The following is a 15,211-nucleotide window of genomic DNA, read 5'->3' on the forward strand; positions in this document are numbered from 1 at the left end:
GCTCATTGCCGGTTTCCTCAGTCTTCTTAGAGGATTCATTAACTCTTACATTGATGCTTTCCATAATTCTCTGAGTCCTATTGTTGTAGCACTTGAAAGCTTTACTCTTGGTGGAATATCCTAGAAATATTCCTTCATCACATTTAGCTTCAAATTTGCCCTGATGTTCACTCCTCTTGATGTAACATTTACTACCAAATACCTTCAAGTAGTTAACCACAGGTGTCTTACCAGTCCAATATTCATAAGGAGTTTTGTCCTTACCCTTTTTGATAAGTACCCGGTTCATAGTGTAGACTGCAGTGCTCACCGCTTCTCTCCAAAAGGTGTGAGCAACCTTTCCTTAGATCAACATGGTTCTAGCTACTTCAACCATAGTCCGATTATTCCTCTCTACTAAACCATTCTACTGTGGAGTTTGGGGGGTAGACAGCTATCTCTTGATGCCATATTCTTCATAATACTTGTTGAATTCACTAGAAGTGAATTCCCCTCCTTGATCAGTTCTGAGACATTTGATCCTTTTACCGCTTTCCTTCTCCACTAATGCTCTGAAAGCTTTGAATTTCCCAAAAACTTCAGACTCTTCTTTCAAGAATGTGACCCACATCATTCTTGAGCAGTCATCAGTGAGAATCATGAAGTACCTATCACCCTGCACACTTCTAGTTTTCATAGGACCACATAAATCAGTATGCACAAGATCAAGCAAGTTGTCAGCAGTAAAAGATTTACCTTTAAAGGTTGAGGAAGATATTTTCCCCAATTGACATTCTCTACACAAGGTATTATCCAGTTTGCTCAGCACCAACAACCCTCTAATTGCCTTGATCTTACTAGCCTTCACAATGCTATTAAAGTTCACATGGAAGAACCTCCTATGCCATATCCAACTATCATCAAGCTTAGCCATAAGACATGTACTTATATTTGCATTCAGATGAAATAGGTTACCTTTAGTCTACATGCCGATGGCTACCAATTTACCATCTTTACCTTTGATTCTGCAAACTCCATTCTTGAATTGCAGAGTGAGACCACTGTCATTTAGCTGGGCAACACTTAGAAGGTTGTGTCTGGACCATCAACCTAGTACACATTGTCAACACTACTCTTTCCATTCAAAGAGATGGACCCTCTGCCTTTGACCATGCATGGTGCATCATTGCAAAAGTGAACCATACCACCATCATACTCCTCTAAGGATAGAAACTTACTCCAGTCACTAGTCATATGGTGAGAACAACCACTGTCAATGATCCACTCATTGGAATCATCAAACCAGGAGACAAGAGCCTTCTTGCCTACCACATCTTCCTTTACAACAACAAACACAATGTCTTCATTCTCTTCATCTTCTGATTCCTCATCTGTGACACCTTCATCAACTGCCACGAAACAATTTCTCTGATTTTCTCCTTTAAATTTCTTGAACCTTTCTAGTTTATTCTTTTTGTCACTATTAGGACAGTTCATAGCAATATGTCCTATCCAGTTACAGGGGAAACATTTCAAAGGAAGCTTGCCTTTGTATTTACCAATCCCTTTTGGAAATCTCCTAGCAAGAAGAGCTTCAAATTCCATCAAAAACTCTTCATCCTTCATTTCTCTGTTCTGATTAGGTTCCCCACTAGTACTAGCCTCTTTTCCTTTTTTGTATGGTATAGTAGAAGCTTTAAAAGTTGATTCTGTCTTTTGAATACTACCATCAAAACTATTTAGCTCATAGGCTATCAACTTGGCAATGATGGAGTCCAAGGACACCTTAGACTTGTCTATTGGTCTCAACTCCTGAATAGCAGCAACCCTTATTGCATAGACCGGCAACAGGGATCTCAAGACTTTACTTACCATAGTGGAATCTTCTATTTTGCCACCTGCACTCTTTATTTCTCCAACAACTATTTTGATTCTTGTTCCATACTGTTGAATGGTCTCTCCTTCAATCATCTGCATGTCTTCAAACTTTCCTCTCAAGCTCTCTTCCTTAGCCTATTTTACATGCTCATCACCACCATAGATATTTTCAAGAGCATCCCATACCTCTTTGGGATTTGTCTTGTCCTGAACATCAATAAACTCAATGTCAGATAGACTACTGATGAGGGCTTCCATGACTTGCCCATTTTCTTGTATCTCTCTCTTTTGGTCATCGATGAGAGTACCGGTAGGAACAACATATACATTTTCAACATAACTCCAGTGTTGAACACCCATGCTTTTGATGAATATCTTCATCCTGTCTTTCCATATACCAAAGTTTTCCCTGTTGAACTTTGGACCTTCCCTCTTCATAGTTTTGCTAGGATCTTTTCCTCAAGCAGTTAAGCTTACAACATAGAGGACCTGGAGTGCTCTGACACCAATTGATAACTCAATAATGAACCACTAGTACCAAACTAGTACTGAGAGGGGGGGGTGAATTAGTACAAACACAAATATAGTCCAAAACTGGTTTGACAGCAAATACTCCAAATGACTGATAAACACGGATACTGGTAAAATAGAGTGCAACCGGTAACATCCAGTATAGCTCAATCAGTCATGAACTAGTTACTCAATAAGCTTTTCTCTTAGCTCAATGCCACATTATCTTTATATTCTCATGTAAAAACTAGTAAACTTAACCATCAAATCTTCACAATAGTGAGTTCAATATGTTTTATAGATAGGCATAAAACATAGAACCTTCATGTGCTTAACAAATAAAACAGAGCATCACAAGACAAAAGCATTACACATGACACACATATTTTTCACATGGAAACCCAACTGGGAAAAACCACGGTGGGGATGAATACCCACAAGCTTCTTTTTGAACTCTTTAGAAGTCCACTCTATTAGAAGCCTTGTATGGTTAAGGACATTACAATAGGTTCTGGTAGGAACCGATCCTGTTAAGGATCACTCGGTTAAGGGATACCCAGTTAAGGGTTAAACCCGGTAGGGTCACCTTGTTAGAGGATTTTAAGAACTCAATAGCTGAAAGGATCTCCTAAGATTCTCTAGCTTCTTAGAAATCATTAGCCTCGAATTACCCGGTTTAGGGATTTGAAACAAGCCGGTTAAGACCACCCAATTTAAGGGATTTTGAGTCAAGCCAGTTAAGGCTACCCTGTTAGGGGATTTTACAACTGTTGAAGTGGTTAGGGATCAACAGGTATTACAATGATTTGTTAACAACACTCAATGCTAATGCAGATTTGTTTAGGCTCCTCTTTACCTTCTGCACATTCACTTTGCAGGTATCTCTCCTCTCCTTTGGTCTGGCAAGAATCACGTATAACTTTCCTTGGATACACACTCACAACTATTGCCAACAACCTCAGACAGAAACCCAACATCGACCTTATAGGAAACATACAGGTTAGTAGCAAAAACCCTAAACCCTAAACCTATTAGGTTGTGCAATTCAAACGGTTTGATCCTAACCATTGAATCATACTGCATTAAATGCATCAGTCTTGAATCGATCTCAAGACATTCTCCATCTTCCATTATCCACTATTTTCATGATGGCTGATAACCCATCACGTGTTATCATTGTTTGACAGACTTCGCACATTCCTGAGGTAGATAGGAATAGTCATCTTCATGCAAGATCCTTCACGCACACAGAGCTTATGTGGCAACATGATCTATCCTCCATTATACTACTAACTCATCACACAAAGATCACTAATTGAGTCACACAGACTTGAGGTACTCCAACCGGAAACTCTGAAGTGGAAGCTGCCTACCAACCGATAGTCATACAGTGCTTCCATGTGCCGGTTCCCATAACTACATGTCGGTTCACTTTGAACAAATATGCCGCTTCACTTTGGCATATAAACTGGTTCACACATATGTCGGTTCCTCTCTCTTCACTTATCACATGTGCCGGTTCACACTATGTCTCATATTGACATCAATGACAACATACAATATCATTATGTCTTCATGCCGGTTCACATAATGCCAACAGAATTATTATTTTAGACATCAAACCAAACAACATTAGAAGGGGATGAGGGAAAAGTCCAAGTTCTCATCGTGATTTTTAACATAATACAAGACCTACAATGATATTATTATTTTAATTCATAGCTACAAGGATTAGAGGCCCTCCAAGGAACAACAAGATTTTTTGTAGCATTATGCCCTAATTTCTAGATTCACAAAGGTATGGCCAAAATTAAGTGATATGCATTCGTGTATTGCTGAACAATGGAAAGAATACATGAACAATGAAATTTTTATTTATCCATGGTCCTAAGGATTCTTTATTCTGGATTTTGGCTCTCAGAAGGATAGAAAGTTGATATTAGAGAAAGGTTATTAGATATTCCAAGACGTATTTCTGTGTATGAAACCATGGTTCCCTATCTTTGATCCATGCACAAAACTATTTACCACAACTTATCTTTGGGTGCGATTACCATATATTTTACTTCAATTTTGGGAATTTGACTACCTTCAAGCCATCAAGAATAGCCTAGGGAAATATCATTGCACCTCCAAGGAAATTATTGATTTCTATAATACTACCAATACTCAGATTTGTGTTGAAATGGAGTTATCCAAAGGGCTTCCTAATGAAATACTATTGAAGATGGGTTGTAGAGGTTTTCTACAACTATTTGACTATGAGAAAATTACCTTTAGATGAAGACAATGTTTGTCAATGGACCACCTCATATCCCAAAGTGAAAAACATTTTTTAATAGGGAATTCAATAACTCCTAGTAAATCTTCTTGGTGGGTTGGGACCGAGCCCTAGCATTAAGTCATTCATTCTACCTCTGAAGACTTGAATCAAGCTTAATCTCTCGCTTCAAGTATTCAAAGGTTGTTCCTTCCTCCCCATCTAGGGATCGACCCCTTTCTCCTTCTATTATCCACCATGATAAGAGGCCCATTATGGAATCTTAGATTTTACAAAAGATACCCTCATTTATAGATTCCACCTTGGCTTGCTTTCCATAACCGCTACATTATTTTGTAGGGATAGGTAACCAAGTTGGTGCATAAATTGAGAGTGGTGATCCAGAAGATTATGGATGGATATAAATAAAGAGGAGGAAGAAACTTCTTTAGCATCAAATGAATTTTGGTTCATCTAAGAAAAGTTCTATGGCAAAAAAATTAATTACTTTTCACAAGATAGTTGTTCTGCAAGCTTTGTGCCTCTACTTTTGTGCATGCAATTATGCTTGCATTTATATTATCATAGATAATGTTACTATAACTAGATATAGTAGCCTTTTTGTTTTGAGAAATATGGCATTTTTATAATGGTTCCTAGTTAGGAACCACCTTATTGCACCCCTATTTTGGGAAGTTGTATTTTTTGTTCAAATTAATATAGATTTTTTTTGTAATCATGGCTACAATTTATTAATAAAAAAACAAACCAAAAATCATAATATCAAGGAGCAAAAATAATCAAATATCATTACTCAAAAATGGGGAGTACAAATTAATTCACAAGCAATAATTAAATATTTTTCACAAATACTCACTAAATGCTCATTATAAATTATAGTGGCCAAATTATTTTGAAGGAAACTTTAGGTCAAATTCAAATACACAAAGATCTATGAGTTGTAGAACTGGTAGAGACAAAAAATTATATTATTATTTAATCATTTTCAATAAAAATATAAAATCCATCACAGGCGTAGTGTATGGAATTATTTTATAAAATTAAATTTTGTCTAGGTCAAATGAAATGAAATTGTAAGAGGATGTCCTTTTAGGTAAGAGGTAATCAAAATTGCTACTATATCAACTCCGTGTAGCATGGCCAATACATATACATACCACATGTAACGTTTAACTCAGTATATTTCTGTATGCAAGTTTTTTAGTTTAGGTGTTGGTTCTATGTTCACCCTGCTCAGTTTTTGACGTGTTTGGTAAAGGGTTCTTTTTAGCTGATTGCACATCCTTCATACTTCAGCCTTGGTGTCTCTTTGTGATTATGTATCGATACATACCTATCCTACTTTTATTAATCAAATGGTGAACACATGTTTCTGTATATGATACAAATTGTTTTAGTTTCTTCTTTTGTGGGTATGCGAAATTGACTAGCTCAATAGGAGCTCTCCTATTAGTAGTCATCATTCTACATTTATCCTCTGACTACCTAGATCTATTTGCAAGGGCAAGGAAGAAAGATAATTTAGAGTTAGCGATGACGTGAAGCCTAGAAAAGCAAGGAAAGCTGTAGATCTTGACCTTCATGGGTGATAATGACAAGGATGAGCACAGGCTTAATCCTACAACTTTCTATGCCATATATATGTTGTATTTTCTTTATAAAGTGATTGAAAAAATGGAATCCACATGGAAGCAACATGGAATCTATATGTTATATTTTCCTTATAAAGTGCATGAAATAAAGGAAGGCTATTATGTTAAATTTTGCAATATGAGATACAAATTATGTAAATAAATAGATGTATTATAATTGCACTATCAAGATTATGGAATGTACTAGAAATACCACTACTTGGGTTGTAAATTCTCTCATTTCTTATGGTGGGTATCTACACCTCATACATTCCAAAACCAAACCACGTTAGAATAAATGTATTAAGACCAGGTTATAGGAAAATATAAGGACCTAGATAACCATTTGGGAACCTTACTACAGTATCTAATATGGTATTTTTTATTTCAAAGATATATAAGTAAAGGTAAAGACACATTTGTGTGCCTTGAGTTCAATGAAACAAGCATACTCCTCTAGTATCACTAAGGAAAACACAACTTACGACTCGTATGACATTGTAAGAAGGCCAATTTTAGAGACATTGTAGAAATAGCAGCAAGATAGTGTTACCCCTTTTCACTCGCATTTCACAAACTCTATAGTTCTTCGATCGCAGGCCAAAATAAGTTCCTAAGAGAGTATATGTACAAAAGTATCACAAAGCCCAAAACAGGCACTCCATTAACATTTCCTAAATCAAGATTCAAAATGAACATAAAGACAAACTAACAATAATGACAACAAGAATTCACTTTATTTATTTATTTTGAAATAGAAATAGATTTAATCATATAATTTGTATTATATCCTATTCCTTTATTTTTTTAAGAATATTTCTTTTATTTTGATAAAAGTAATAAATAAAGAGATGAAATAAATTAATAAAATATATTGTCCAGATTAAAACTAATGGTTGTGCAAGAGTTATTTAATTATTTATTTATTTCTAGTTACACAATCAAAACTATGGGTCATTATGCTCTGCTTAGCTCCATATATTTGTGAATAAATTTGCACCTCACACATTTTGAAATGTGACCTCCATTGTACCCCTATTTAAGGAAGTTGTATTTTTTTGTTCAAATTAATAAACATTTTTGTTGTAGATGAGGCTGCAATTTATTGATCAAAAAACAAACAAAAAATGAAAATCTCAAGGAGGAAAAAAAATTGAATATCAATACTCAAAAATAGGGGAGTACAGATTAATTCAGAAGCAAGAATTAAATATTTTCACAAGTACTCATTAAATGATCATTACAAATTATAGTGATTAGATTATTTTCAAGGAAAATTTAGGTCAAATTCAAATACACAAAGATCTCTTAGTTGTAGAACTGGTAGAGACAAAAGCTTATATTATTCTTTAATCATTTTCAATAAAAATATAAAATCCATCCCAAGTGTAGTGTATGGAATTATTTATAAAAAAAAAAAATAGGTTAGGTCAAATGAAATGAAACTGTAAGAGGATGTCCTTTTAGGTAAGAGGTAATCAAAATTGCTACTATATCAACCACGTCTAACATGGTCAACACATATACATACCACATATAACGTTTAACTTGGTTTTTTTTCTGTATACAATTTTTTTTAGTTTAGGTGTTGGTTCTATGTTCACCTTGCTAGGTTTTTGACGTGTTTGGTGTAGGGTTCTTTTTAGCTAGTTGTGAATCCTTCATCCTATGTGTTTCTTTGTGATTATGTATCGATGCAAGCCTATCCTACATTTGTTAATCAAAATATTGTGAACACATGTTTCTGTATATGATAGAAATTGTTTTAGTGGGCATGTGAGATTGACCAGCTTGACAAGAGTTCTCCTATTACTAGTCATCTTTCTACATTTATCCTCCGTCAGCCTTCATTTGTTTGCAAGAGAAGGGAAGAAATATAATTTAGAGTTAGCGATGATGTGAAGCCTAGAGAAGCAGGGAAAGGTGTACATCTTGACCTTTGTGGGTGATAATGATGAGGATGAGCACAAGCTTAATCCTACAACTTTCGATGCCATCTGTATGTTGTATTTAGTTTATAAAGTGCATGAAAAAATGGAATCTACATGGAAGCAAAATGGAATCTATATATTATATTTTCTTTATAAACTGCATGAAACTTGCGGAAGGCTATTATGTTAAATTCTGCAATATGAGATGCAAATTATGTAAATGAATAGATGTACTATAGTTGCACTATTAAGATTATGGAATGTAATAGAAAGACCACTACCTGGGTTGTAACTTCTCTCATTTCTTATCGTGGGTAGCTACACCTCAAGCCTTCTAAAACCAAACCACATTACAATAAATGTATTAACACCAAGTTATAGGAAAATATAGGGACCTAGATAACCATTTGGTAACCATACTACAGTATCCATTTGTGTATTTTTCATTGCAAAGATAAATAAGTAAAGATAAAGACACATTTATGTGCCTTGAGTTCAACGAAACAAGAATACTCCACTACTATCACTACGGAAAACACAACTTACGACTCGTATGACATTGTAGAAATAGGAACAAGATAGCACTACCCCTGTTAACTCGCATTTCACAAACTCTATTATCTATAGTTCTTCCATCACGGGCCAAAATAACTTCCTAAGAGAGTATATGTACAGAAGTATAACAAAGCCCAAAACAGGCACTCCATTAACATTTCCTAAATGAAGATTCAAGATCAACATAAAGACAAACTAGGTCAAAGTTGCATGGACAAGGTTATAGATACAGATACGAATAGGACCATTTTTGAAGACCACTAAAAGTGATACAGCTGTTTATGACATTCATTAAAAACACATACACATATATTTAACAAAATTTTATAAGTTATTAGAGGAGATTGTAATTACTTTAAAACAAATTTAGACACATAATTGCCAGATAAATAATTATAAGTTGATTTAACACTACAATATACCCAAAAACTACAAAGCGTGAGCTTTAATTAAATTAACAATAATGTCATTTAAATCCAAATTAAAATAAAACAAAATAAAACTTTAAATAGAAATTAAAAAGGAAAATATCTAAATATATTTTTAGAAAAAATTAAATATAAAGAACTAAATAAACAATATTGATCTAAACTTAAAAAATAAAAACTCATTTCCACATTTAATTTTTTAATATTAATTAAAAATTAAAATTCATAATAAAATAAGTAAATATAAATAAATATTTTTTAATATACGCGTATTGGATACGCCGATGCATGCTCCTAAGGAGGGACATTGGTGTATCCAGCTACTCTGGTCTAGGTAGGTTTATCTCATGCGTCTGAATCCAAACTTTGAATGGAAGAGCTAGTTTCTAGAAATACAGTCATATGGAATCAACCATTGACATAGAAATGCAACCTTGACAAAGTTTGGTAATGTCGTCAGCAAAAGTGCATTAGCCATCAGACTGATGCAAAGGAATAAGATACCTTGTAAAACTGAAATTGCAGAGATGAAGCAGCATATATGATTCAATGGTTTACCCAACTACATGTTTTGCAATACCAACTATTCATGCATCGCTCATCTGCGTTCATCCTGTGACTGCCTTGATTTGTTTGCAAAACCAAGGAAGAAAGCCAGTATGGTCAAATTCAACTATTCATCTGCAAAGATCTCGGACAATGCCATATCAGCCACGTGGAAATTGTTATCAAGAAGATGAAAGGTGAAAGGTGTACAAGATGAACTTGATTTGTTTTCGAGACCAACGATACGTCATAAGCCCAGACAAAAAATGATAGATTGTTTGAAAAAATCTAGTTAGTCATGATTCCTTACTCACGATCTTCTTAAACGTCGTTGGTTTTATGTTCAAATTTAATTTTAGTAGTGTTACTCGTAAAGAATAAGTCGATACTGTTCAAAAATTTGAACAACATAAAAGTAACATAATGCTATTCAATATGTGTAATAGGCAATTTCGTGTCTAACCATTTTATAATTCTGCTAGCCATTTCTTCAAAGATAAAGAGGATCTTATTGCTGATGTTACTAGGTTGAACATGGAGGGGAAGAAGTTTTTTAAAGATAGAAAGTCGGCTGATGAAGAGGTCCATAATTTCATCAAGGGTAAAGAGTGCAAAATTTGATAGATTTGACTGAAGCCTAGTTGACGAGTCGGAGTTAGCAAGTATACAGGAGCACTCTCCCCTATTTAATTGTCTATCACTCATCTGATTCATCACTAAACTGCCTCGATTTGTTTTGAAAGAGCAAGGAAAGGAAAGGTAGCGAGGATGTGCAGCCTAGAGAAGCGAGGAAATGTGTACATCTTGACCTTCGTTGGTGACGGCGAGCACAGGTTTAATCCCACAACATTCGATGCCATCTCTGACGCTCTCAAAGAGGTGGAAGAATCGGCAGACGCAGCAGCCCTGGTAACCACCAACGCAGGCAAATACTTCTCCTGCGGCCTCGACATGAAATGGGTTGGCGAGAGCCCCCACGACCGTTTTGACATAGGCATGGAGAAATTAGAGAATATGTTCGCAGCCTTCATGAAGCTCAGCATCCCCACCGTGGCAGCCATCTGCGGGCACGCGGAGGCGAGCGCCTTCACGCTTGCTCTGGCTCACGATTACCGCTTCATGAGTACGCAGGGGTCCTCCCACCTCTACATGTGCGAGCTCGATCATGGCTTCAACATCCCCAAGAGTATGCTAACCTTGATTCGTAGCAAGCTGCACCCTGCAGCCCTGCGCGATGTGGTGCTAGGCGGCACCAAGCTCAACGCCCAGATGGCCTTTCAGAAAGGGATTGTGGACGCCGCTTTCGACGACTCGGTGGGGACTTTGCAGGCGGCGGTTAAGGAGGCAGAGAAACTGGCGGTCAGGGGATGGAACAGGGAGATCTACCGTAGCTTCAGGTTGGCTGCCTTTCCTGACGTTGTGGAGGAGCTCGATATTCATGTTCCCTATCGCATGCTCGCTTCCTATAACTTCTGATGCCCACCTTCAATCTTGCCCAGATTTCTATAAGCGAACAATAAGCATTTGGATAATCAATATTGTATAAGCTCTAAATAAGGGCGAAATAATAATAGCTCTATTACTATTTATCTAGTTTGGTGTTGTTCATGAGAGAAAAGTGGTTTGATTTTCTATAGTAATTTTACTTTCAATTTTTTAATATGATATAACAGCTCTATTATAAAATCACTCAACCGATTGGTCATGCTCTTAATATAAGATTTGTCAAAGAAGGCAAGCATATGAGATACGTATTTGCAATTTATTTCATCCAGGTCACAATATCAGAAGATTTATCATAGTTGTTATTATATTTGCATATTAATAACAACTATTTTCTGTATTCAAAATATTTGGTGTTGTTCTTATATTTTATTGGTAGTGATTATTTTTTAACTTAAAATTTCTTTACAGTGCATTTAGAAAAAAGTTTCAATTTTGTTTTCCTGCTATTGTGTTGTGCAGTTTTGTAGTGGGCAATTGCCTATTTTATTTTATATTTGCAAATTTTGTTATAGGTTAAGTATTAATTTTTTTGAAGGAGAAATTAAAAGAGAGAGCTTGCAATCATGTTTTGAAACTATTTTTTTATGAATAGTGGTCAATTCCATTAATATTAGACAAAAGTGCATTATTCACAAAAAAATAGTAGAGGGATACAAGATCTCACCATAGTAGTCAAACGAGCAAAGCCTAGAGAATAAAAAACATATAAGAACCCCCTAGGAACAAAAACATGGGCAGATCCGAGAGAGTAGAAAGAAAGAAGGAAAAGTTGTTAAGTGACTATTGTATTATCCTCCTTGTCCTTGTCCTCATCCTAGCAAGAGGGAAAGATAGCCAGAGCCAATCATGGGAGCCATTTGGATGAGCTAGGCCATCCACTATCACCACCAAAATTTGGACATCCACTGTCACCATTAGTGATTGGACCCACAACCTCGCACCCCATCTAGGGGTGAAAATCCCACACAACGAAGAGGTGGAGAATTGCCTATTAAAATAATTGCCACCACTAGACTATTTAGATGGAGCTTGAGACTGTAGGGTTTGAGAGCGGTGAGTCAAAGAGGTACATATACGTTGATGGTGGCGAGGGCATAGATCGATCATGGGAGGCAAAATTATTTGAAACAACTATAGCAACTATATAAGGAGCATTTACCCAATGCTCCCGAAGCTCCCAAATGTGGCCCACGGTGCAACCTTGTTGGCTTCCACTTGAATCTAAAGCATCACATTATCGCATATACATGCTTTAGTAAAAAGTGACACATGAATATTAATGGTGTTGTGAGAAAAAAAATAACATTTCTATCTTTTCATATTGTAAGGAGGATTTCCACCCTTAAATCATGCCAAATCTACATAAATTTTAAGGGAATGCAAAGCAAATCCCCAAAAAGGGCTATATGCCAAGAAAAAGGCACTGACCAAAACCATCAACACAAATCATGAATCCAACTCTACAAGTTTTGAGCTCAACAACAAAACCTAAAGAGGTGATTGAAAAAATCTAGTTGCCCACAAAAAGGGCACCAAGGATCGGAATGCCCACATTCCTTAGACGAGAGGCCAAAGGTCAACCTGGGGAAAGAATGCACCACACAAGTTAGTCATGATTATTTTCAAAATTTAGTTCTTTTTTACAGTGCATTTAGACAACAATTTCATTTTTTGTGTGCTACTATTGTCTTGCACAATTTCTTAGTGGGGAGATGTTACATGTAGACACAATTGTATATTTTATTTTATGCTTGTAAATTTTAGTATAGGTTAAAGTTTTAAAAAAATTTAGAAGAAATAGATAAAATGAGGTTGGGGTAATTTCTTCGATTTATTTTACAAAATAAAAATTATTTAATTTTTAATTCGAAGTCAAAAGAAGAAATTATGCATTAAATATTCACATATGTTCCTTATAATAATGAGTTAAAAATTGATTTAAAATATGTTCACCCTATTAACGAAATTAAAATTATTGGAATATCTTCTAGATGTTCTTTATATTGTAATGTTGAAGATTCAATTGACTTTAATGTCTCGGTTAGATGTTGCTAATATTAGATTTGTAATGCCCCTGCTATTAGGCCGAGAGGACTTAATCAAATAATCCAATAAAAATGCGAACAATATTTTTTTGAAAAGACAAATTACACATATATGCATTGAGATAGATAGAACATGGAAAGAACATATGCACAATTAACAACTAACAATAGTCCTCAAGGCCCCACAACGAAATTACTCAAGGAATAACATTTACGAAAAATACAAAATCATAAGGTTCATCATTAAATATTAAAAAAAAACCTTCATTTACAATGATCATGATACATACTAAATTGACATGAGAATATACATATGATCATCAATTTATATTTCAATGTGTCCACAAGGATATGATCTCCAAGAGTACAATAAAGGAGTAAATACATAAATCTGCATCGACATGAAAGTCTTCAATGTTTTCACAAGCCACCATGAACATGATGCAGATCCAGAAAAACCCAATGGGTGCAAATAGCACTCCACCCAACCATGTGGTACTATTAGGTCCACCCCCCATGCAAGGAGATATCTATCAGATCCACAAGAAGGATGCAAGCACACAAGGTACCAACAAGAATCATGAGAGATGCACATGGCTATTGTTGGAATACATAGAATGCAAGAACACTGAGAAGGAGGGGTGAATCATTGTCCTGCCGGTAATATAAGATTTTACCTTATTAGAACATACACATATAAAATGGTAAATGAAGAAACATATAACATGAAGTAGATAAACTAGCCACATGAATGAACACCATAGAAAACTGAATTTTATACATGGAAAAACTCAAAGAGGAAAAACCACGGTGGGATTTGTGACCCACAATATCAATTCACTGGCCATATGAAAGATATTACATAGTACGGGGGCTTGCACATGCAGGAAGGCACACTTCCTAGAGTGCACTTCTCAACACAAAAGAGTTTCACTGACTACAATCTTCTGATGAGATAAAAGAATAATGGTGAACTAAAAAATGCATCTCCAATGCCACAAAGAGTGTTGGTTATAGCTCTATTCAGTACCGCTTCATAAACCCTAAACTCTTTTACCAGTGTGTCCTTTCCTCCAAAAATGCTTTATAAACCATCTACTGATCATTGCATGATATTACTTTAACCCAAGAACCCTTAGAATATTTGAGTAAAATCTCAAAAGGCAGGCCTTTTGAAACATCCATTTCAGTCAAAATGTTGGCAAAGGTAGAGTGCAAAATATCAGAAGTTTATTAAATATTTCAAAAGAAGGGTTGAAATCAGAGTGCCAAGCCTTAATCATCAACACAAATTCGTCCTCCTAGCTAAAATAATGATCACATAATATTTTCTTTCTATCTCGAGCATTATCAAACTTTGCAATAAAGATCCCCTTAGCCATGGGAAAATATTAACTTTACCAGTAATAAGAGGCTCCCAATGTTTAAAGATCTAGGCATGCGGTTGAGGGAGGCTGGGCCAAAAACCCGTTAACCATTATATCACACCTTATGTAGACAAAAGATAAACATTGTGATCTACTTCCTCTTTCGTATCTGCTTCAGATTAATAGAAATGGCATTTGCAATACGAATAAAACCACCACCATACAAACGTATCCCTTTCCATATTCTCGGAGACTCGCCATTCCGTGTCTACTCATCAGACACAACCATACTAGCAGTGACATTCAACAACTTTCAAGAAATTTGCAGTCGCTACAAACCACCAGCAACAGAGGCACAAGGGCAGGATGAAACATTATTCGCAGCAGAGATATCCACTTCTCCTAGAGGGGAGGAGGCATGAAAGCTTCCCACACCAATGGAATTGTCACCAAGGTTTACAAAATGAATGACGGATACCGAGGGTTTTGCTTTTGAAGCACCATCGACAGTTTTTGAAATCGGCCCATGGGCCGAAGTAGCCATCACAAACATA

The 15,211-nt window shown here is 35.7% G+C and overlaps 1 protein-coding gene across 1 annotated transcript; it reads left to right on the forward strand.

The window, feature by feature from the left end:
* The first annotated feature begins 10,507 nt into the window (after positions 1-10,507).
* LOC131859268 (enoyl-CoA delta isomerase 2, peroxisomal-like) lies at positions 10,508-11,215 on the forward strand. Its single transcript, XM_059212859.1, has one exon. The coding sequence runs from the start codon at positions 10,508-10,510 to the stop codon at positions 11,213-11,215; it is 708 nt and encodes a 235-aa protein (XP_059068842.1).
* The last annotated feature ends 3,996 nt before the right edge of the window (positions 11,216-15,211 follow it).

This window comes from Cryptomeria japonica, chromosome 10 (assembly GCF_030272615.1).
Source record: "Cryptomeria japonica chromosome 10, Sugi_1.0, whole genome shotgun sequence".
NCBI lineage: Eukaryota > Viridiplantae > Streptophyta > Pinopsida > Cupressales > Cupressaceae > Cryptomeria > Cryptomeria japonica.